Below are 23,615 nucleotides of genomic sequence, written 5' to 3' on the forward strand. Positions count from 1 at the left end.
GACCCTCCCGCACCCTCTTTCCCCCGGGGGGGGACCCCAGAACAGAGCCCCTGTTACAGCACGGGTCGCACACACCAACCCCATCCCCGATCCCCAAAACCCTCCCGTGGCAAAGGCCTCACCCCGCGCGGGTTATGGCGGCGCTTTTCTGGCCTGGAAGTATTTTCTGGCAGCCAGCCTCAAACCTCCCTCTCAGCTCAGGTTTCTTATCGGGCCCTCAGGGACACCAGGGGCCGCCTCCAGCCTTGAAACCCGGTCCCGTATCAGGTGTTTTTGTCCCCTGGGCTGGCGGGGGGCTGGGTCCCAGGGGACCCAGGGGACGCGGGTCCCAGGCTCACAGCACCCAGCTCTCTGCCTGGAGCCCCCTGAGCCCCCCGCCGAGCCGATTCTGGCCGCCCCTTGCCCGTCACCGCTGTTCTCCGCTCGCTTCCTGCCTCCCGAACTACTGCAGGCGGGCGGCAATAAATAAAGCCCTCCGCACCGTAGTGCTTCTGGGGGCAGGAAACTGGAGGAAGTTCCCGCTGGGTACAAAAATAAGAGGGACCTGATTGAGCGGCCCCGATGTGACGGAGGGGGCCGAGCGGGGAGGAGGCTCGGCACGGCCCCGCAGCCCCACGGGGCGCTGAGCTCCGCCAGTGGCACAGGGGGTGCGCTCGGGGGGACCAGGAACGGGATTTTGTGCAAGAGCCACACGCCCAACACAGCGTGCAGCCCAACGGGGGTCCCGTTGGGCTGCTGTCCCACAGGGAATCGCAGCCCAAGCCCCATGCGTCAGAGCCAGCGAGGTGGAAAACTCGGCTCCAGACCCAGCGGGCTCTGGCGGCGGCGATGCCAACCCTCCGCAGCCCTACTCCTACTCCGCCTACTCCAGGGCATAGCCATGGCCACAGCCTCGCAGACCGCGGGCATTTGGGCAGTTTTAGCTTCCAGCCCCACTCCAAATCGCTCACCAAAGAGTTTTTTGGGGGAGCTGACAGCCCGTGCTGGAGACGGCTGGGTGCCCAAGGTGGGCGCTGCCGAGCCGCGGGTGCCGCTGGAGATGTTCCCGGCCCTGCACTGGGGCCACCGTCCCCATCCACGAGCCCTGCACCTCCCGCCTGCACTGCAGCCCCGAGCTGGGGCGTCTGGGCAGGATCCGGCCCCTCGAGCACCAAGTCCCAGCAGTTACACGGAGAAAGCTCAGCACCACCTGGGCTGCTCCCAGCACCCAGTGCGCCCTGGGGACGGCCACGCCGGGTCCCCAGGCTGCCCGCAGATGCTTTGGCTTCTGTCTCCACCGAGGGTGCTCGGGAGCTCTCCCGGAGCCTCGGAGAGCAAACTTCTCCCTCGGCTGCCTCGCTGCGGGTCAGGCTGACCTCATTTCTCAGCAGCCATTGCCATGGGAACCAGCCACAACCATCCATACATTAGGGGAGCGGGGGCCAGCCCTCCCGCAGCTCCCAGTGCCACCGGCACCACCAGCCGGGGGCCGGCACCGAGGGGCGCAGGGACCCAGGGGCAGGGAGGTGACAGTGGGTTTGTCACAGGGCCCCCAGCAAGAGGGGGCCACCTGCGTGGCCTCCAGGCCCCCAGTGGGCTGCGTCATGAGCCCCGATGCCAGCAGCGAGCTGATGGCCCCGAGGTCCCCAAGCTGCCCAAGGTCCCCAAGCTGCCCCAAGGTCCCCAAACTGCCCCAAGGTCCCCAAGCCTCCCTGAGGCCCCCAGGCTGTCCCATTTCCTGTTGTTTCACAGCAAGACAGGCAAGGACAACCATTGCCTCCTCACCAGGGACATCTCAGGAGGGCTCAGGAGGACGCCGTTCCTGTTGTCACCCGGTCCTGCGTGCCCGTCCCCCTGGGGCTCACGGGATGAGGCCAGCAGCGGGAAGCCACAGTGTCCTCAGGGCACTGATAACGTTTCAGTTCCCCAAAACACCGAGAGGCGAAGCTGCAAAAGCACCAGAGCTGCAAACACCCCAGGGCTCCTCAACCCCGAAAACTTCAGCAGCTCTTGCGGCCCCGCACGGGGAGCGGAGCGGGACCCCCAGCTCCGTGTGTGCCGCCCCGTGCCAGCACAGGCAGGGGGCACAGCCCAGAGTGCTGCCCCCTCCTCAGCCATCGCTCCCTGCCCTCCTCCATCCCCTGGGGACGAGGAGGTGACTTTCCCCATGGGTGCCCCCCAGCACAGCCCCTCTGTTCGCTCCTCTCAAGCCCCCCCAGCAGGAAGCAGGCGTGCCGAGGGTGACGGTGGCACCCAGGAGGGCTGGGGTGACAGTGGCACCCAGCGGGTCTGGGGGTGACAGTGACACCCAGGAGGGTTGGGGGTGACCTGGGGACCTGGCAGGGCTGGGGGTGACCTGGGGAACTGGCAGGCCTCAGGGGGGACACAGCGGGGGGGGGACGGAGCTGGCTGGAGGGCAGCAGCAGCACGGAGGAAACTGCAGCGCGACGCTCGCTCTCGGCAGACCTGGAGCCCGCCGGGACCCCGAGGCTCAACCCGCCCCCCCCAGGTCTGGCCCCTCGGTGACTTTTGCAAAAAGTCCCCCCCGTGTCCCTCCCACCCCCCCCAGGGCTGTTTCTGTGGGGGTCGGTCGGGGAGGGTGTGGGTACGGCCCCGCAGCGGCCATGCCCTGCGGGAGGAAGTGCCGGGGACCACGGCGGCGCTGCCGGAAGAGGGGGAGCCGGGGCGGGCGGCTGCACCCCCAAAATGCCGGGCAGCGCAGCAGAGAGGGCCCCGGCGGGGCCTGGGGAGGCAGCAGGTCCTCCCCCCAGACCCATCCTGGGGACACCCCCCTGTCCTTCTGGAGGCGCTGTCCCCTCCCAGAGCCGTGGCTGCTGGGGACAGACCCGTGCGCTGGTGTCGCTGGCTGACGGCGAGAGGCAGCAGCCTGGACGCAGCACCCAGATGTGGTGGGGACCCCCACCCCGAGGTGGGGAGGCATCACCCAGGCGTGGGCAAACAGCCCCCCCCCAGCACAGACAAGCATCACCCGGCCGAGTGCACACATTGCCCCGATGTGGACAAGCAGCACCCCGATGCGGAGGAGCATCACCCCGCCGCTTTGGGTCCGGGCAGTGTCCCCACACCCCTCGGGACCTCTGAGCTCACCAAGCTCACACAGCAGAGCGCAGAGCCCCAGCCGTGGGGCAGGGAAGGGCACAAGGGGCCGGGACCCAACGGTCCGAGCTGTGGGGCTCCCCACCAGCCAGCTCCAGGTCCACGGCACCCTGCTCCCCAGCCACCCCGCTCAGCCGTCACCTCGGGGTCCCCACGCCCAAAACCCACACGAGCTGCAGCTGGGGCTGTCTCCAGCTCCCCCAGCCCCGCTGCCATCGCCTCACCAGTGCTAAATGGACCCGGGGGGTGGGCAGGCACCCACCGACACCCGGCACGGGGCCAAACCCTGCTGTGCACATCCTCTATGGGTACCAAGCACCTGTGCTTCCGCACCCTACTGTGCGTATCGTCCACGGGAACCACGCATCACCGTATCCATGCCCTACTGCGTCTGTCCTCTGTAGGAAGCAGGCAGCAGCGTGTCCGTACCACCAGGAGCCAGGCGTGTACCTGAGCAGCCAAGCGTCGGTGCCGTTACACCACTCCCCGCAGCACTCAGCAGCAGCACGTCGTAGCCCCCGGGTACCCGGACACCACCGGAACCCGGCACCTCCCTGTCCTCGGCTCACCGCGTACCTCTGCTGTAGGAACCCAGCCCCACCACAGCCACTGCCTGCCGCGTACGCCCACCGCGGGAGCCGTGCACCGGGTTACACCTGTGAGAAAAAATCTCAGCGCCCTCCTGTGCACACCCACGGCAGCGGTCGGGCACCAGCACGTAAAGCGCACCCCCTGCAGCCGCGGGTAGCAGCGCGGACCCGGCCCGCTCCACACGCCCCCTGCACAGACACCCTGTGCACACAGTCACTGCAGTAACCACGCACCCGTGAAGTCCGCACAGATAATTTACACACGTGAAGACACGCACACTGCACGGGCATCGGTGTCCCGGGGAACAGCGATGGCCAGGAGCCGTCCCGATGCCCATGCTGGCACAAAACAGCTCCTGCCACCCTTCCTGGAGCCGCCAGCACACTCAGGCTCCAGGCCACGGTGAGGACACGTCCCTGTCCATGTCCCCATCCCTGTCCCCGTCCTCTCCAGCACCGGACACACCACCACCAGCTGGGCCCAGTGAGTGGGAGCCAGCCCAGGCGCAGCAGTCCCCACGCAGGACCCGCTCCCACGGCTCGGGGTCCCCAGCGTGGCAGTGACCCTTAACGCCCACCCACGACTCGCTCCTGAGGCTTCCGGAGCCTCACCAACACCCAACGCCTCCAAAACCCTGCAGCGAGGAGTTCCCCAGCGCCTCCAGCAACCTGAGCATCTCCTGGTGCCACCCGGGTGGCCCCAGAGGGGAAGGGACGGGCGGAGAGGGGAGCGTGGCACCGCGGGGACGTGTCCCCACCTCCCGGGGCGCAGAGGAAGGAAATGTCCACGCAAGGAAAGCAAAACAAAAAGCAGGAGGCGACGCTGCCTCATGGCCCCGGGGGGTGTCAGCACGCACTCAGGCTCCGACCACCTCAGTGGTGACGTACGGAAAGGGTCACGATGCACAAAAAGGGTCACGACATGACGGCGTCCCCTGCCTGGCACCGGGGTTCTGCCCTGCAAACGGCTCCTCTCCGCCTGCCGGGGTGCACGAAGGCGCCGTGCCACGACTGTGCCGTGGCCAGCCCCGAGCCCCGGTGCCACCGCAGCACCCGGCGCACAGCACCCTCCCTCCTCCGCCCCCCTTCACCCCAGTCCCCAGGGCCGGAGGGGAACCGGGGGGGGCTCAGGAAAACGCAAGAACGGCGCAAAAGGAGGTGAAATTCCCACTTTTGGAGAAGAGGAAACGCGTTCCCCGTGCAAAATCCGCCGCCCTCCGCCACACTCGCCACGAAGGCTGCGCTTCGCCGCATGCGGCGGTGGCACTGCCCCTACCTGGGCCGGCGGCTGGGGGGGGGTCCCAACAGGGCCAAATCCGGCGCGGCGGGGCGAGGCGATGCCGGGGAGCGGAGCTGGGCGCCCGCTCGGCCGCCCCCCGAGCACTTCCTGCTCGGCGCTCGCCGCGCACAAAAACTTCCTGAGCGACCCGAGGCGGCCACGGCCGGCCCCAAACCCGCAGCCCCGAGGGCCTCGCTTCCTCCCGGCGGGGAGAATGGGTCTGGGGGGGCTGCGGGGACGGGGAGCGGGGTGGGGACACGGGATGGGGACATGGGATGGGGACACAGGATGGGGAGAGAGGATGGGGACACAGGATGGGGACATGGGATGGGGACATGGGGAACAGGGATGTGGAGTGGGGTTGGGGACATGTAATGGGGACACAGGACAGGGAGAGAGGATGGGGAACGGGGAACAGGGATGGGGAACAGGGATGGGGACACGGTAGGGACATGGGATGGGGACACAGGATGGGGACACGGGATGGGGAGAGAGGATGGGGAACAGGGAACAGGGATGGGGACACAGGATAGGGACATGGGATGAGGAGAGAGGATGGGGAACGGGGAACAGGGATGTGGAGTAGGGTTGGGGACATGGGATGGGGACACAGGACAGGGAGAGAGGATGGGGAACGGGGAACATGGATGGGGAACAGGGATGGGGACACGGTGGGGACATGGGATGGGGACACAGGATCGGGACTTGGGATGGGGAGAGAGGATGGAGAACAGGATACAGGGATGGGGAGTGGGGTTGGGGACACGGGATGGAAACATGGCACTGGGAAAGAGGATGGGGAAGGGGGAACAGGGATGGGGACACGAGATGGGGACACGGGATGGGGAGTGGGGACAGGGGGCCACAGGAGCACCCCCAGCCTTGCCACCTCCACAGCCCCCAAAACCACAGCAAGCCCCGGTTCAGTTCTGAGCACGCGGGGACCCCCCCCAGCCCCCTCCCTGGCATTATTTCTGCAGGGCCCCCCCCCATGCAACCCTCCTGAGGACAGGGACAGGACGGGTGCTGCCACCTGAGGCTGGAGAAATGGGGCCACCCAGGGGGGCTTTGCCTGCCGGGGGGGGCTCACCAGCTGCAGGAGCACATTGGGCTGCTGGGGGGGGGGGCACACATGGCCTCCCCCAGCAGGGGACAGCAGGGGGACGGGGCAGCCCCCCGTCTTGGTCAGCATCTTGGCTGACATCGCCCCCCCTGCAAGCGCTGTGCTCAGCACCCAGCCCCGTACCCACGTGCTGCCCTGCAGGATTTTGGGGTGCACAAGCTCTGGTCGTGCCCGGGGGGGGGGAGAATCATGCCCGGGAGGGGGGGTGAGGGGGCAGCACACACATTTCCAGCCCGCTGCAGCAAAACCCGCTCAGCCTCAGCTCTGCAGCTGCACCGGGGCTGCTTTGGCTCGCGCCCGACGGCAGCGGGGAGGTGCTGCAGCTGGGGGGGGGGGGGGGAGGCACCGAGGGGGGGATGGAGGGTGGGGGGGGACGTCCTCACACCCCGCATCCCCCCCCGATGGCTGTGCAGGCTGCTGTCACCACACCGCAGCCGCTCTCATGTGACGGGGGCTGCGCGGCCGGCAGCTGCCTGCGGTCTGCAGGGCAGGATGAGCTCCTCGGCGCTCAGCGCCCGCACCGGGGCACGGGGTCCGTGCCGGGGGGGGGGCCGCGGGGGGGGGGGGGGCCTCCCGCACCCCGAGAGCTGGGGGAGAGCAAACGCACGGCCAGGACAAGGTGGCCGAGGGGACGGGGTGACAGCAGGGGCGGGGTGCCCGGGGTGACCCCGCGCCACCCCGTGCTCAGCACCACGTCCCCGCCGCCCGCCTGCGTGTGCCGGGGGGGGGCACCGCTGGCACCGAGGGACAGGAAAATCCCAGACGGGGCACTTTCGGCCCCAAACTGCCCAGCCAAAGGGGCTGCCGGGGCAGAAAACCAAAAAAAAAAAAAAAAAGACAAAACAGCAAAATACAACTTTCAGCCCCAAAAGCAGCATCAAGGGGAGAGCCGCGGAGCCCGGGGCGCACGGCGAGGTTTTGGCCCCCTCGGCACCCCCCCGGGGACTGGGACGGAGCTGGGGGTGTCCCGGCAGGTGTCCCCCCCCCCGGTGGGGACAGTGACACTAGGGGGCACCAGTGTCCGGGACAAGAGCGGCCACGGGGGTGCGGGGAGACCGGGGGGGTGAGATGGGGGTGGGAGGGTGGGGGGACCCCCAAGGGGGTGTGCTGGGGGTGTAGGAACCCGGGGGGGGGTGCTGGGGGTATGGGGACCCCCCCAGAGGGATGTACTGAAGTTGTGGGACCCCCAAAAGGGCATTGGGTTGTGGGGACCCCCAAGGGGGGGTGCTGGGGGTATGGGGACCCCCAGGGGGACATACTGGAGTTGTGGGACCCCTAGGGGGATACGGGGGTGTAGGGACCCCCAAGGGGGTGTGCTGGGAGCAGGAGACCCCCAGGGGAATATATGGGAATTGTGGGACCCCCAGGGGGGTGAGGGTGGGAGGAAACCCAGAGGGTTGTGCTGGGGGCATGGGGACCCCCAGGGGGTTGTTCTGGGCGTACTGGGACCCCCAGGGGGACATACTGGAGTTGTGACACCCCGCAGGGAGATGTGGGGGTGTAGGGACCCCCAAGGAGGTGTGCTGCAGGTATGGGGATCCCAAGGGGATGTACTGGAGTTGTGGGATGCCCAGGGGGATGCAGGGGGTGTAGGGACCCCCAAGGAGGTGTGCTGGGGGTGTGGGGATCCCCAGGGGAAAGTATGGAATTTGTGGGACCCCCAGGGGTATAGGGACCCCCAGGGGGATGTACTGGAGTTGTAGGACCCCTAGGGGGATACGGGGGTGTAGGGACCCCCAAGGGGGTGTGTTGGGGGTATGGGGACCCCAGGGGGACATACTGGAGTTGTGGGACCCCCAGGGGGTGAGGGTGGGAGGACCCCCAGAGGGTCGCGCTGGGGGCATGGGGACCCCCAGGGGGGTGCACTGGGGATACTGGGACCCCCAGGGGGGCATACTGGAGTTGTGGGACCTCCAGGGGGATACGGGGGTGTAGGGGGCCCCCCAAGGGGATGCGCTGGACCCTCCCCTCATGGAGACCCCACAGCTCGGGGCCCCCCAGGCCCAGCCTCCCCCCCCGACACCCGCCGCTCCCCGCTCCCAGCCCCGTACCTGCTGGCCTCGTGCTGGGACCCGGCCCTGGGGGGCAGCGCGGGCGGGCGGCTGGGCGCCGGGGGGGCCTTGAGGGACTGGCATTTGCCTTCCACCTGGTGACGCTTGGCCGGCAGAGGCGGCAGCGGGGGTCTCGCCCGGCTCTCGGCTTTGGGGGCTGGCAGAGGGGGCAGCTCCGGGGCCGGGCTGCAGGGAGGGGGCGGCTCGGGGCTGCTGGCAGCCGGCGAGAACTTAACGGGGGGCCGGCAGCCCACCCTGGGCGGGATGGGGGGCGGCAGCAGGGCGACGCTCGCGGCCCCCTCGGGCTCCAGCAGCGGCGGGCAGCGGGGGGGCTCCGTCGGGGCGGCGGTGCCAGCACCCTGGCGGAAGATGTGGCGCTTCATGGGCACCGGCTTCCTCGGGGGGGGCTCGGGCAGGGCGGCCTCGGCGAAGGCTTTTTGGACGCCCAGCAGGATGCGCTTGCGGTGGCCGGGCAGCAGCACGCCGAGGCGGGTGAGCCCCTCGTCCGTCAGCGCCCGGCAGTCCCAGACGGTGCGCAGCTCGCTGCGCTCGAAGGCGTCGGCGTACTGCTCCAGGTGCAGGGCCGCCAGCCAGGCGGCCACCGGGAGCCACCCCCCCTCCTCCTCCTCCATGGCGGGGGTCCCGCGGCGCTCAGCGCATCTCCTCCGCCCGGCGGGGCTCAGCACGGCGTCGGGACCTGGGGGGGAGGGAAAGGGACGGGGTGAGCGCAGGTTCCCCGCGTCGAGCAGGCTGAGTTTCGGGGGGGGGGGGGGTCCCTTCACCCCCGCCCCAGCACCGCCCTCATCCCCACCAATTTGGAGAGCAAATGGGGCTGCGGGTGAGCTGGGAATGGCACGGTGCCAGCCCAGGATCCTCAATGTAGGTGCCCCAGCGCTAATTAGGGCCACCCCCCGGGGCTTTAATTAGAGTCGCCACGGGGGCTCGCCGCGGAGAGCTGGGCACGGCGCGGCAGCGGGTGCTGGGGGTGCTGGTGGCACGGCCCGTGCTGGACCCGCGCTGCCCGTGGGGTCCTCATGGCTGGGTCCCAGCAGAAGGAGCCTGCAGAAGCCATCCGGACACGGTGGTGACAGTGCCAAGGGTGGCATGGCCAGGGGGGGACACAGCAGGCTCTGGCTGGGGGAGCTGCTGGCTGCCCCCCCCGCCTGCTCTTGCCATCCTCTCGCTCCTCTGCGTCCCTGCCGCAGGACAGAGGACACGCAGCCAGTGATGGGCTAATCGATAGGGTGCGGGGGTGATGTATAAATAGCGCCTGAGCCGCTGCAAGGCGGGCAGGCAGCCCGCTGAGGAGCCCCAAAATGCTGGGCGATGGTGTGGCCACGGCCCCCGGCACAGAGCCAGCCGGTGCACAAGCCAGGACAGGGGGACGCGGACAGACGGATGGGACCAGGAGGTCGCGTCTCCTCCCGAAACACCGGGCAAAACCTTCCCAGGGAAACGTGGTGCCGAGAGGAGCCGAGGTCCCCGCTGCCCTGGCAGGGCGCTGGTGGCCGTGGCCGTCCCCAGCTTGTCACCGTGCCCGCAGAGCCCCCGGCGCTTTATCTCACAGCCCAGGGGCTCGTGTGCTTGGCTGCGGGTTGTAAATCTGCCGGCGTGGGGAGCAAGCTCGTGATTTTAGGAGCGGGGCCAGCTCCCGGCTTCTGACTGCAAGCACTCAGCTCCCTGCCTGGCTGCTCGCAGCTCTGGGTGGCGGCAGGGGGCCAGCCCCGTGTCACCCCCATGTCACCTCCCTGCTGCCCTGTGCCACCCCTGTGCCCTCCCCATGCCATCCCCATGCCACCCCTCTGCTTCCCCATGCCGGGGGCGCTGCAGGCTGCTGGGCTGAGCCTCTCCAGCCACCCAGCAGCACGAAGCAGGGCCGTGGCCGGTGCCCAGGACCTGACACGAGCTTGCCCCTATATCTGGGCCAGCCGATGGTTCCTCAGGGACTCAGCCCCCCCCCGGCACCGCAGTCCCAAGTCCTTCTCCTGCCCCGCTCCAGCCCTCAGCCCCTCTCCCACCTGCAGAGCCCGAAGTTGTCCCCAGCGGCAGAGGAGCCAGCACCAGCGGGTGTCACCGAGCCCACGGGGCGACGCTCGGGCACGGGAAGCCAAAGCCCTGGGGGCTCAGCACCCCGCAGCACTGCGCAGGGCACGGGCGGGGAGGAGAAGCAGGGCTCACCCTCAGCCTCAGCACCCCAGTTCCTGGTGGCTCCGGGCGGGAGGCTGAGCTCCCGCACCCATGAACTCTGATCCCGGCCACGCAGCGGGCTGGGAGCGCGACGGCCCCGCGGCCGTGCCGCTCGGCGCACAGCTCGGCCCCGGCTGCGTGCCAGCCAAGCGAGAGCTCCTCTTTTCCTGGGTGACCCGGATCTGCAAGCCCGGGACGCGCGGCTGTGCCGGGGGAACACGCGCTGAGCTCGCCCCCCGCTGCCCCCGAGGAGACCCAAAGCGTGCGGGGCAGCGGGGCAGCGGGACGTGGTGCTCAGCCTGCGGCACCACAGGATGATGGGGGCCGGGCAGGCGAGGGGATGCCCCTGGCCGAGGGGTTTGCGCAGCTCAAACACCTCCGACAGGAGCTGCGGGGCCTGGGGCTGCCGGGAAGCTGCTGCTGCCCCCGTTCAGCCTCCTGCAGCAGCACCAGGGCTGGGACCCCCAGCACCATCCTGCACCCTGCGCCCGCAGCCCCCCGGCACCCCACCAGCAGCACCCACAGCACCTTTCAGAGCCGGCGCCGGTGCAGGGGGCTCCTTCCCGAGGAGGAGAGCAAAGCAGAGTGCTGAGCACCGCCGTGCAGAGCCCCCCTTATCTGCAGGAGCAGCGGTGACGGGAAATCCTGCCCCTGCCACCCCCCCTCGGCACACCAGACGCGGCCACAGCACGCCAGGCACGGGGCCACACGTCCCCAAGCGCCACCAGCGGAGCAGCGCCGGCGTCCCCGATTCCCCCGCCGCCCTGACCCCACACACATTTTATTTCGGGCTCGCTAGGAGCTCCTTCTGCCCTGCTCAACAAGAGCCAGAGGATTTCCTGCTGCTATAAATACGCTGGTCGCGAAATCTGGCCCTCGGAGTCACATTTTTTTTCTGACTCATGCTCCTCCGACCCCCGTGGTTCTGGCAGCTCAGCTGCTGCTGCTCCTCCCCGACGTGGTGCTGTGCACAGTGCGCACAGAGAGGCACATTTACGGGGTGCGGAGCGAGCAGTGGGCCCGGGGCAGACCCCCCACAACCCCCCAGATATTTTTAGGGTGCACGACCAGCAATAAACCCCCCCCAGAAGCACAAACCCCGTCAGCCCCGCGGGGAGCTGCGCAGGGATGCGTGCACAGCCGGGCACTTTCCCTCTCACGCCCCCGGCGCTAAAAAAAAAAAGAAAAAAAAAAAAAAAAAGCCACCTGGCTTTAAAAATAGGCGAGTGACGCCGCGCGGTGACACTGCTGTCACAGGACGTCCGGCGCTGCCTCTGCGCACGCGGGCTCGTCCCCCGGCTGCTCCCTGCCCCAGTCCGGGCCCTGCAGAGGAAAAGCAGAAGGAAACACAGCGCTGCAGCACTGCCGCCGTCCCGTCCCCTCTCTGCCACCTTTTGCAGAAAAAAAAAAAAAAAAAAAGCCCTGAAAACCCATTTTCTGGTCCTCGCCGGGCTCCTTGGGGCCACGAAAGCGCAGCCCCGAGCACAAAGCTCTGAGCCCCGCGGCACAGCGGGGGGCACGGGGAGGACCCTGGGTTCCAGGAGCATTTGGAGAGAAAAGCAAAGCCCTGGTGGCTCCCCTGGCTCAGGGTGAGACCCCTGACCCAGCCCATCAGCAGCGCCCTGCTAGAGCACCTGGGGGGGGGGTAATACCGCAAAAAGGGGGGATTTGGGGAGCGCACAAGCAGCACTCCTGGCACGGAGAAGCCCTGGGGGCAGACCCGCTCAGGACCACCCCTCCCTTGCCGTTCGGTTTGCTGCTGGCCCAGGGCTGGACCCCGCTGGACACGTCTGGACCCCGCACACCCCCTTCCCCATCCCGAGCCCTGTCCCCAGCAATGCCCGGGGGGGTGCAGGGACGGATCCTGGCTCCAGCGGGGCTGCAGGGCTGTGCCGCACCACTCTGAGCCTGCCCAGCGCAGCGATGCCACGCAGCTTGCTGCCTCGGGGGAGCACGAGGGGTTTGGAGAAGCTCCCCCGGTGCGTTTTGCAGTGCGCAGTCCCAACATGGATAATGTCACCCCACGCAGGGACGAGAAGGAGCCACCAGGAGCGACGGGCACAGGGCTGGGAGCACCTGGAGCTGGGGGCGAGGCGGTGCTGGGGGCAGCCCTTCAGGACGGAGGGCACTGCAGCGGGGCTGTCGTACCGAGGTGGCACCACGGCACCACCCCATCAGCTCCCCGAGGGACCTGCGGGCCCTGCCCCTTGGGCTGGAGTCGCCTTCGCTCTTTAGCACTTCGCCTCGGCACGTGTCAGCCGCGTAAATCATTCATCAGCCCCTCGCCGGCTCTCCTCCTTGGGCCATTAATCATTTAACCTCCACCCGAAAGGAGACGAGGAAATTCCAGAAAGAGGAGAGCCGCTGGAAACAACCCGGGCTGCTGCAACCTGAGGAGCGGCGCCCAGCTCCCAGCTCGCTCCCCGCACCCCCCCGTCCCCTTTTTGGGGACACGGTTTCTGGTGGCACGGCCCCAGAAGATGCACGGAGCAGCTCCGGCCTCCAGGGCTGGGCAAGGAGGGTGCCCCCCCCCCCCACTCCCAGCACCCAGATCCAAATCCCCCCTGTGCTTCCCGGCCGCATTCCTCCCGCGATTATTTTGTAAGGGACTTAGCGGCTGCGGGAGCCTCGTGCCTGGGGCTGCGGGCACAGCCTCCGAGCCAGGAGGACGGAGCCCAGACCCCAGAACGGCTGGGAACAGACCCCCCCAGCCCCAGCACCGGCTTCATCCCCCTGCCGTGCCTCAGTTTCCCCATGCTGTGGACGCAGAACTCGCTGCAGGGGACACAGCTGCTTCTCTGTGTGCTCCCCACCCACCCCATATCCTCACGGACCTGGCCTGCTTGCACCCAAATTAACGGAGATATTTGGGTCCTTTTCTACCCCCGGCCACCTGCATGCAGCTCCCAGGCAGGGCTCCCACCAGGGCCCCCATCCGCCCCGACCTGTGCGCCAGCACCCCCCTGTCCCAGCCCCTGGGGGGGGGTCACCCTGCTCCCAGGGTCCTTGGGAGAGCCCCCAGAAGACCCCCACCGAGGCAGCTTGTGCCCGCCGTCCCCTCGGGGGGGTGCTGCCTGCTCCAAGCTGCCGCCCGATATTTCACCGCCCTGCACCGTGCCGCAGCAGGGGGGGGGACATGGTGCCAGATGGGGGTCCCCGTACCCCACAACGGCCCCAACAGCCTGGGAAGCCGTGGCCAGGGGAGCTGCCAGCACAGCCACGTGAGCGATCGCCATCACCGCCACATGAGCCAGGAGGACCCGTTCAGCATGCGAACGCCCCCCGCGCCCCCAGCCCCCAGCCAGCGGCGGGTCGGCAGGGCCAGCTCACCCGCTGTTCCCTCTCCAGCCCGATTTACCCCAAAAGCAGCTCCATGTCCAGGGCAAACGGAGTGAAGCAGGAGAACCGAGGTGCCCTCCCCCCTGTGTGCCCCCCAGCCCAGCAGGAGAGCTCCTCCCGGACCCACCGTGGTGGTGGGCTCTGCGCCGGGCACGGCACCGTGTGGGAACCCCAGCATGCACCGCCAGAAACCCAGCACCCCGACTGCAGCCCCCCCCGGCCCCCCCCGTGCCGTGCTGCCGGTGCTGGGGTCACCCGGGGGGGGACAGAGGCTTGGCCAGGGCTGGTGGCAGCGCTGCTGCTGGCTGCCACCCCCGGGGCAGCACCATGGGAGCAGGAGCGGGAGCCCTTGGGCGTGAAGCGCTTGGCGGACCGGTCTGATTCAGGTCCCGATTCCTCTTTCAGCATCTGCAGTCCGACAGGCAGGGCAGGCAGGCAGACAGACAGACAGACAGACAGGCAGACCCCGCCGGCACACCCAGGTTCCCGTTCCCATGCCCTCGGGCTCTGTAGGTGGGAGGGAAGCGGGCGAAGCGCGGTACCTGGGCTCAGCTTCGGGACGTGGGTGGGGAGAGCGCTGCCAGCCCGCAGCCCATGCCCGGCTCCGCGCCGCGCTCCAGGCTCTGCGCAGGGCTTTCTGCCTTGCCGGGGACTTCCTCAAAATGCCTCCTCGGAGATCAGGAACTTGCAGAAAGAGCAAGGCGCCCGTTAAAAGCCCCGCATGCATGGGAACGTGTTGCAATAACCGCTGCTAGAGCGGCTGCAAGAGGCCGCGGGGTGAGCGCGGCCCCTGCTATCTCAGCAGGACAGCGAAGCGCCTCCGACCGCAGCCGCCGCGGGACCCGTGCGGAGGAAATCAGGCCACGGGGCCGGGGGCGCCGGCGGCGCCCGGTGAGCCCAGGGCTCGCAGCAGGGACCCGGGCTCCAAGGAGGGGATGGTTCGGGGACAGAGGGACGAGCAGAGCCCGGCCAGGGCAGGGCTGCCACGTCCCCTCCACCAGGACCCCACCCCGGTGGCTGCAAGGGCGGAGGCGCGAAGCCCCACGGAAGCAGGCGGCCAACGCAAGGGGATTTCAGCCTCTCACAAAGAGGAGCAGCCCGGGGAGGGCCTGGCCAGCTCGGGGCTCGCACCCAGTGTGCAGCAAGCCCCTACCCTGCACGCCACGGGGGTCCCAGCGGGCACCGGGGACACGCAGCCGGGTGGCGGGGAAGGACCGGTGGGAACTGGGTGCCGCAGGGTGCCCCGCGCCACATGAGGCAACCAAGCCACCGCACCAAGGCCATTTTTACCTCTTCCTGCCTAAACGGAGCAAGGATCCTCGGCAGGACCTGGGCTGCGCCCAGGCTGAGGTCCCCGAAGTCCCCGCAGAACCCAGGCGGGCGGCTGGGAGCGAGGCTTCAGGCGGCACGACCGAGCCGCTCCCAGCCGGGAGCGGGAAGCTCCTGCATCCTCCCACCGAAACCTGCCCCCACAAATCCCTTGCGAGCAGAAAACATCCAAAAAAGCAGAAGCAGGGGCCTGGGATCGCAGACAGCCCTGGCTCCCAGACGCACCGCAGCCCCAAAATCTCCCATGGGAATGGCTCCAGCGTTTCACTGCTGCCGAGTCAAATTAGCTCGGCGGCAGCAAGGGTTTCACTTTGAGAAGGTGAATCTGTTTCATTTTCAAGATTTCGCGGCGGAGGGCAAGCCAGTAAACACAGCATGCAAATAACTTTCAAACGCTCCAGGCCCTAGGCAGCGTTCTGATATCAAGTTGTGTCTTGCCAAGTCAGCAAAACCCGGGGGTGGAAAAGGTTCCTCAGAGCCCCTCCTGCTGCCAGCGATCGCAATCTCAAAGTGCTCCTCGCTGAAGCAGCCCGCGCGGTGCCAGAGCCTCGCGGCAGGCTTTTGGTGCCGCCTTTCAGCTCCTCCGCACCTCTCCTCCCTCCGGGGGTGTCACCGGGCTGCCAAACCGCGCGTGGTGGGAACCGCCTGGAGGTGGCTGGGCACGGCACGGCGGGTGTGCATGGCACGGTGGGTGTGCATGGCACGGCGGGTGTGCACGCACCATGGGTGTGCACGGCACGGCGGGTGTGCATGGACAATCAGGGTGTGCATGGTGGTGAGGGTGTGCGCAATCAGGGTGCGCACGGTGGTGAAGGTGTGCAAGGACCCCCTCAACCGGGACACCCTCACTTGGGTGCGCAATCGGGGTGTGCATGGATGATGGGGGTGTGCATGGCACTGCGGGTGTGCACAGACAACCAGGGGGGTGCACGGACAATCGGGGTGTGCACGGCAGGGCGGGTGCGCACAGACAATCAGGGTGTGCCCAGTGGTGAGGGTGTGCAAGGACAACTGGGGTGCACAGGGATGATCGGGGAGCTCATGGCGGTGTGGGTGCGCAGGGCACTGCGGGTGTGCCGGGATAATCAGCGTGTGCATGGCACTCGGGGGCTCCAGGCCCCATCAGCAGCACCCACGAAGCGGGAGGAAGGTGATGAGGATGGCACGGGGCCCCCTGAGAGGCCCCCTGCTGAGTTCCCCCTCGCAGTGACGGTGCCGTGGGGCCGTCATCCCGCAGCTGGAAGTAAAACCTGGGAAGGTGAAGCGTGCCCTGGGCTGCAGCACAAACGGGGAAACGCGCGGCCCCTGCCTCCCCCGCGGCCCCAAAGCACTCCTTCCTCCTGCCTTGCACCAACGGGCCGGATCCGGAGCCGGCCGTGCCCAGGCATCCTTCCCCACGGATGCGGCCCTCGGCCCCAGGAGGTATTTACCCCGCAGGAGACGTGGCGGGGAGCGGGCGGGTAAGGCAGGTGGGGCACCATTTGGGGTCTCCCCCCTTGTATTCGCCATCAAAGCAGTCCCTGGGGGAAATTTCCCGGCCTTTCTCCTCTGCCCTGGTCCCTTCCTGGCCTCGAGGCTGAGGCACCAGGTCTAAGCACCGCCGCTGTGTCTCGGGGTTAATTCCCCCCCCGCCTCACCACAGCTCTGAGCAGCCCCCAGCTCCGCGCAGGGCCTGTCTCGTGCAGGGCTTGCACCTCAGCCGCAGCACACGGACACCCCATGGGGCACCCCGCTCCCTGCCCCTCTCCCAGCCCTCCCCAGGGGCTCGGGGACTGAAATGAGGGCAGAAAATCAGCGCTGCTTCGTTTTTCACGTGCCAAACGCGGGGCAGCGGGCTCTTTGCAGGGGCTGCTGCTGCTGACGCCCCCCTCCCAGGACCTCGCTGCAAGGCAGAAGACGAGGCTCACCTCCAGCCACCGGCCTCCCCTCCCCGGTCAGCGCTCACGGACCCCCCTCATGGGGGGAATGAAGCACCCTGGAAGCACAGGGCAAGCAGCACCAGGCTTCGAGCGAGCTTAAATACTGGATGGCTGAGCTGGGCCCGGAGAGGGCAGGGAGTGCGGCTCGCTGCGGGGACCCTCGGGGGGCTGCACACCCCAGGGGACGGGGGGCAGCGCGGTCCCAGCTGGCTCCCAGGGCCCCCTCCAGCCCCGTTACCTTGTGGGCAGACACCTTCCCCCACAGGTGCCTGACACACTTTCTGCCTCCTGCAAAAATAGGTCAGGAAACCGGGCCCCGTCCCGCCGGGTCCCGGCGCGGGGCGGCGATGCCACGAGGGGGCTGCACCCCAAAAATCGCTGCCTGGGGCGGGGGACACGGCACGGCACTGGGTGCCACCCGCAGCCACGGCACCGGAGGATGCCTGTCCCCATCAGGGGAAGCCCCTGCCACCAGGACCCCTCAAATGGGGCCGGGTTTGGGGCATGGGATGCCTCCCTCGGGATGCCCCGCTGCCCGCTGCGCTCCCATCCTGCTGCTCCCAGGGGGCACCGACCTGCCCATGGCGGCCCCGCAGGGTGCTGCTGCCTTCGGGGGGGACCCAGCACCTCCTCCCCTGCAGGCCTCATGCACCCCACGCACACAGCACCGCCGCTGCTGCACGAAACCCGCTGGGACCCGGCTTCGCCTCCCCACGAGCGGGAAGTGAAAGCTGTCGGTGAGCGGCCCCAGGCAGCTGCACCGGGACCCCTGGCTGCCCTCCGCCTCCTCCTCCTCCTCCTCCGCGCAGTCCAGGGCCCCCGTCCCAAACTGTGTGCCCCTAAATGGTGAGCTCCGTGGGGTGCAGCAGCACCACACCCCTGTGCTAGAAAACCCTGTCCCCAAGGCACCCCTGTCCCCAAGACACCCCTGTTCCCAAGGCACCCCTGTCCCCGAGCCACCTCTATCCCCAAGCCACCCTTGTCCCCGAGCCACCCCTACCCCAAACCACCCCCTGCCCCACGCCACCCCCGTGCAGCCCATCAGCAGGGACAGGCACCGAGCCCCGCCGTGCCGGCTGGCACCGGGGACGCCCCCTTTCCCCCCCACAACCACACACACCAGCTTTGCAAAACCCTCTGTGCGCGGCGCCGCCTCACCTGCAGCTTTGGGGTGTCCGAGGGCCGCCCCCCGAGCACCCCCGGGGGGGGCGGCATCGCCAGCCCCCCAGCGCTGCGCTCGCAGGGAGGGGATGCGGTGCGCGGGCACTGCGGGGTGGCACGGCGGCGCTTCCGAGCCTGCCCCAGCTGGGCGGGAAGCCCCGAGGTATTTTTAGAGCATTTTTTTTTTTTCTCCCTTCAAGCGTGACGCTCGCGGTGTGCCGCAGGAGGTCGGAGCCCTCACACCCTGCAGGCCCGCCTGCAGACCGAGCCGGGGGGGGTGCCTGGATCTGAGGTGCCCCCTGCATCGCCAAGAGGGGTCGAAGCCGCCCTCCAGCACCGTGCGAGCCCACGGGAGCATCCGGAGGCTTCGTGCACCCTGTAGGGGAGGAGGAGGAGGAGGAGGAGGAGGAGGAGGAGGAGGAGGGCTGGGGTGCAGCACCACTCCCCGGTTCCCTGCGCAAAGCCCCGGAGCACTTTCTGTCCCGCTGACCCCATTTTCCAGTGGCACGGGTTTCTGGCTAAGCACACGGCCACGCGGGTTTTCGGATGGGGAGCTCGTGGGCCTCGTACCCTGCGATGCAAAGACCCCTCCCAGAGCCAGGGAACGAGGCGTGACCGGTAAGTGAGGAGCAGTGCCCAGCAGCTCCAGCCAGCAGGGACCTGCTGCTCCCCAGCAGCAGGCTCAGGACCCACCGGGGCACCAGGGACCGGTGGCCACGGACGCAGCTGGGGCAGCCGTGGGGCGGGCAGAGCGGTGCTACAGGACCGGGCTGAGATGCTGTGGGGCAGGAGCAGGGCAGGCATCCCACAGCAGGGCGTAGCAGCAGACCCCATAGCTCAGCACCACCGGGGACACCCCCCTGGGGTCCCACCTCGCCACCCCAGAGCCCCCCGGCCCTGCGGGGGCAGAGCCCGGCACCTCCTGCGCCCAGCAGCACAGAGGCAGTGCCGCAGTGTTGCAAAGGGCTGCAGGCGATGGGTCACATCCTGACCACCCCCCTGCAGGATTTCACCTTCTGCTACGGGGTTTTATAGCTCTTTCTGAACCAGTCCCACACGTTCGAAGCACTGAGAACGGGACATGCATCACCTCCCGTCACCTGCCCCAAACCGCCCCGGGATCGCAGGAGCCACCCGCGGCACGCTGCGACAGCACGAGCAGCCCTCCGAGTTCACCGAGCGGGACTTTCTTTGCCTGGAGGCACAGACGCACACCGTGCACGGCGTTGCTCCTGTTTTGGGGACCTCCCTGCCCACGGAGAGGAGCCGAGAGCCACCGGAGCCCGGCACCGGCCACCCCCGCTCCCCGCAGACCCCCCCTGCGGTGCCCGGGGAGGTTTCCCAGGTCCTGCCTGCTTTGGGGGGCTGGCAGAGACATCCACGGGGCAGGGAGGGATCCCGAAATCCTACACTGCCATAAATCACCCATCCCTGGTGCCCTCTGCTCCCGTAACAGCTCCAGGCAGCCTGGCACAAAGGGTCCCGAGGTGGGTCCCCGGGGTCCCTGGGGTGCAGCGAGGCACAGGGACACCCCCAGCCCGCCCAGCCGGGGGGATCGGCCTCCCCGCACACAAATCAACGCAAGCAGAGAGCACACGAACACCCCCTGAAATCACGGTCACCGGGGGCACCTCTGGCTGCGCCCCCCCAAACCGCAGACGGGTCAAGACCCCCTTGTCCCGGCGCCGTCCTCCTGCCACCAGCACCACCAGGACGGAGCCCGGGGGACATCCCTCGCCCACCAGAGGAGCCGCAGCAGAGCCAGGCACGCGCTGCCTGCAGCTCCCCGACCGCTGCATGAGCACGGCAGCGCCTTCGGAGGTGACCCGGGGCCGGTGAACACCGCCAGCTGGCACCGCACCCCTGCGGCGGCACCAAACCCCCTCCCCCCCAACAGCGAGGGTCCCCCCTTGTGGGGACGCCCCCCAGCCCCACACCCCCAAGCATCTCCCCGCTGGCACTGGGAGGGGGCAGAAGGGCGAAGCCCCGTGCTTGCCACCCCAGTGACCCCGCAGGGCGATGCAGCAGCACCGTGCCCTGCGCCCCGGGGCCGTGCGGGAGGCCCCGCAGCCCGGCGAGGAGCAGGGGCAGCGGGGCAAGGCGCCCGGCCCCGCGGCCTTTGCGCTCTGCCTGCTGCGATCGGCGCTGCGCGGGCGCTGCTGGCAGGGGTCCGGCCGAGCCGCAGCTGCCGACTTTGTCTGGCCGTGAATCGGGACGCGCCGAGTGGTTTCCCGGAGGGAAAACAAATCTGCCAGCCAGGGCTCTCGCTCTGCGCCGCGTTCAGCCCTCCGCCGCCGGCCCGCTGCCCCGCACCGTGTCCCCCCCGCAACCCCGAGCCCCTGCCCCGCTGGGAGCTCCCTGCTGGGTGTTCAGCACCGGCAGGATGGGAACCGGGCTCTCGCGGGGCCGCCCCTGCCCGATTTGGGCCCTGAGGGTGCCCAGGCAGGGGCACGGCCTGGGTGGGGATTCCCACAAAGCGGCGTTGGGGGACCCGTGGTGGCAGGAGGGCAGGGGGGTAAACGGGGCGCTGCTGCTGCTGCACCCCCCCTGCCGGGGGGGTGGCTGGGGATGGAGAGGGGCACGGCACGGCCAGAGCCCACGGGAGGCTGGGGCTGAACTGGGAGGTGCTGGGGTTAAGCTGGGATGTGCTGGGATGGGCTGGGGGTGAGCTGGGATGCGCTGGGATGCCTCCAGCTGGGGACACAGCCCCGCAGTTTCCAAGCTGAGCACCTTTGGAGCACGAACGCAACCCGTTCCCCCCCCACCTGCCCCTCCAGCAGCTCACCCGACCCCCAGCTCGGCACGGTGCGAGAAGCAGAGGCGGCAGCAGCAGCAGCAGCAGCAGCGGCAGCAGGAGCAGCACACGGGGCAGCGCAGCACGAGCGGGGCCAAAGCTTGGGGTGCAGGGGGTGGGGGCACTGCCCAGCACCCCGGGCGGAGGCGCAGGGAGCCAAGCACAGCGAGGGGCACCCCGGTACCTCCGTCTGCCGGCAGCCGCTGGGGCTTCGCTGCGGATGCCGCCGCAGGTCACGGAGCCGAGGCAGGCGCAGCAGCTCCGCCAGGCCCGGGCTTGTTCCCCACTCGCAGCCTTGGCTGCCTCATGGAAACGGGAGCCGAGGGGAAAACCGCGGGGACTTTCCCAAAAAAAAAAAAAAAAAAGGGCCGGTTTGTTGTATTTCTTTTTTTTTTTTTCCCCTGCCCACCCAGTTCTCTTCTCAAGGCCTCGGCAAGGGGAAAAAATGAAGCGCGGTGGCTTGGGGCCGCAGTGCGCGGGAACACCCGCCCGGCTGGCACCGGGGTCCCCAGCCTGGCACCGGGATCCTCCCTCCCGGGGCCGGATCCTGCGCAGGGGGCTCGAGGGGGGTCCCCCAGCCCTCGCCCCCAAGCAGCAGCCGCGGTCCCCTCCCCGTGGCCGCTCGCCGTCTCGGTGCCAGCGGCGCTCGCAGCAGAGGCGGTCGGAGGGGCGCGGGCGGACAATGCCCCTTTCATCCCGCGGGGCGGCTCGGGGACGGGGACGGGGACACGCTCGCTGCCGGCTGCCTTGGCCCCACGCCGGCCCCACGGCCCCTCTTGCTGCCTCGTGCACGGCAGCACCACGAGCCGGCAGCAAGGCTGGGTGCCCGCCTCGGGGGGATGAGCCCCCACGGGTGCCCAGGCCAGGGGGTGCCCGACCCCTCCCCAAAAAGCGCCTCAGCTCCCTGCATCCCCGTGCCCTCAGCATCCCGACCCCCTGCGTGCAGCAGTCGCTGCAGGATGCGCTCCCCAAGCCTTTGGCCGAGGAGGAGGAGGAGGAGGAGGAGGGGGAGGTTGTGGCCTTACCCGGCTGCTGAAGGGCACCCTAAAAGTGCAGGGTGCGCACCCCTGCCAAGCCCAAGCCCCGGAGACCTCCCGGCAGCAGCGGGGGCTCACCAAAGCCTCCTGAGCCAGCGGTGGGACCGAAACCAATCTCATGCCACAAGCAGCCCTCGTGTGCCCTGTCCCGGCCAGTTTGTGTCCCCACATCCTACCTGTGCACCCAAAGGCCCCGGCCCCGTGGTGCTGCTGGCACCCGGCCACGCTCCGAAGCATCCTCTGCTCCCCAGGGAGCCGCTACTCCTCACGGCCCCCCCAGCACCAGGTCCCTGGGAGCACCAAGAGGCAAATGACCCCAAAAACACCTCCGAGGGGCTCTGTGTCCCCCCCCCCCCCCCCGCCCCGTGCCACCCACAGCCCGCCCTCAGCCCCGCTTTCGCTCCGCTCTTGCCCCGCGCAGGGGTGGAGCGGTGCCCGCTCCCCTTTTACTTGGGTCCTATTTTTAATGCCGCTTTTAATGAGCGCCGGGAGAGGCGAGGGGGAGGCCGGGGAGGACGCAGCGGTCGCAGTTACGGGCGGCAGCAGCAGCGGGTGCCCGGTGCCCGGCCCGGGCTCACGCGGGGCTCACGGGGTGCAGCGGCCGCAGGCTGGGGGGGGGGACGTCGCAGCGCCTGTCCCCAGCCCGTGCCGCGGGGACCCAAAAGGCTGCGTGTCCCTCTGGGCGAGCCCCTGCCCCCCCCCAAGGGGCGCCGGGGCACTGGCACGGGCGAAGGGCAGCGGTGGGGGCTGCAGCCGGGCGCCCCGGTGGTGGCACCCAAACCCCCTGCAGGGGGCCGGGGGCTCCCAAAGCCGGAGCATCTCCCCCCCGAGCCCCCCCCAGGTCCCCCCCCACCTCGGCCGAGCCGGGAGCGCTCACCCCACACCTTTTTGCAGCAGCTTTCTTTTTGCTTTTTTTTTTTTTGCTGTTTTGGGGCAATTTCGCAGCCTGGAGCGGGAGGGACGGGGCCGTGTTTGCCCCCCCCCCCCCCCAAAAAAACACCACCGGCGAACGGGACGGGCTCGGCGCCCCCTTCCCCCCCCCAACCCCCCCCCCGGGCACCCGAACGCCGCCGCCCCGCGGCCCGGGGGGGGCCGGAGCTGGCCCCGGGGGCCGCCCCCCCCCGCACGGAGTTGGCCAGGAAGTGACCGGGCCGGGGGGGGGGCGGGCAGTGCCCTGCGGACCCCCCCTCCCTGGGCAGCCAGGGGTCCCCCCAGCTCTCCTGGGCGGCATCCCGGGGCCGGGGGGGGGGGCCCGGGGGGGGGCGCACTGACCTGGCCGTGCCGCTGCGGGCGCTCCCGGGGGCTCGGGGCAGGGCAGCGCGGGGGGAGGAGGAAGAGGAGGAGGAGGAGGAGGAAGAGGGGGAGGGGGAGGAGGAGGAGGCCGAGCCCTTCCCACGCCTCACCCAGCGCACAGCCCCCCCCCGGACCCCCCCCCCCCCGAGCCCCCCTTCCCCGGAGCTGCTCAACCCTTATCAGCCACCCGAGAATCCCCCAAAAGCAGCCCTCGGGCGGGGGGTGTTGGGGGGGCGACCCCCGGTCCCCATCCCCGAGCCCCCCCCAGCCTCAGCCCCGGGTGACCCCGAGGCGCCCCCCCCCTTTTATCCCCCCCCCTTTTATGGCGCTCGGAGCCTCCTCGCCCCGAACGCCCCCCCCCAAAAAGCCCAGCTCCGGGGGGGGTCTCCTGGGGCTGTCGGGGGGGGGGGGGTGAAA

At 69.3% G+C, this 23,615-nt stretch overlaps 1 protein-coding gene across 15 annotated transcripts in view; it reads right to left on the reverse strand.

The window, feature by feature from the left end:
• Window positions 1-23,240, reverse strand: part of ARAP1 (ArfGAP with RhoGAP domain, ankyrin repeat and PH domain 1) — a 45,263-nt gene extending 22,023 nt beyond the window's left edge. Inside the window, exons 1-2 of one of the 15 annotated variants that reach the window (XM_080607034.1) lie at window positions 23,178-23,240; window positions 8,140-8,836 (exon numbers count right to left, since the gene is read on the reverse strand). In XM_080607034.1, coding sequence (XP_080463160.1) covers window positions 8,140-8,771 — 632 coding nt within the window. In that variant the 5' untranslated portion in view covers window positions 8,772-8,836; window positions 23,178-23,240. Of the gene's footprint in view, window positions 1-122; window positions 1,694-4,962; window positions 5,268-8,139; window positions 8,837-10,317; window positions 10,447-10,854; window positions 10,900-11,532; window positions 12,783-14,207; window positions 14,895-18,071; window positions 18,467-21,052; window positions 21,073-22,081; window positions 22,158-23,177 lie in introns of those variants that run through there. The other 14 variants (XM_080607032.1, XM_080607036.1, XM_080607033.1 and 11 more) reach the window with 14 other exon arrangements.
• Between the last annotated feature and the right edge of the window lie 375 nt (window positions 23,241-23,615).

This window comes from Anser brachyrhynchus (genome assembly GCF_964034855.1).
Source record: "Anser brachyrhynchus genome assembly, chromosome: 1".
Taxonomy (NCBI): Eukaryota; Metazoa; Chordata; class Aves; order Anseriformes; family Anatidae; genus Anser; species Anser brachyrhynchus.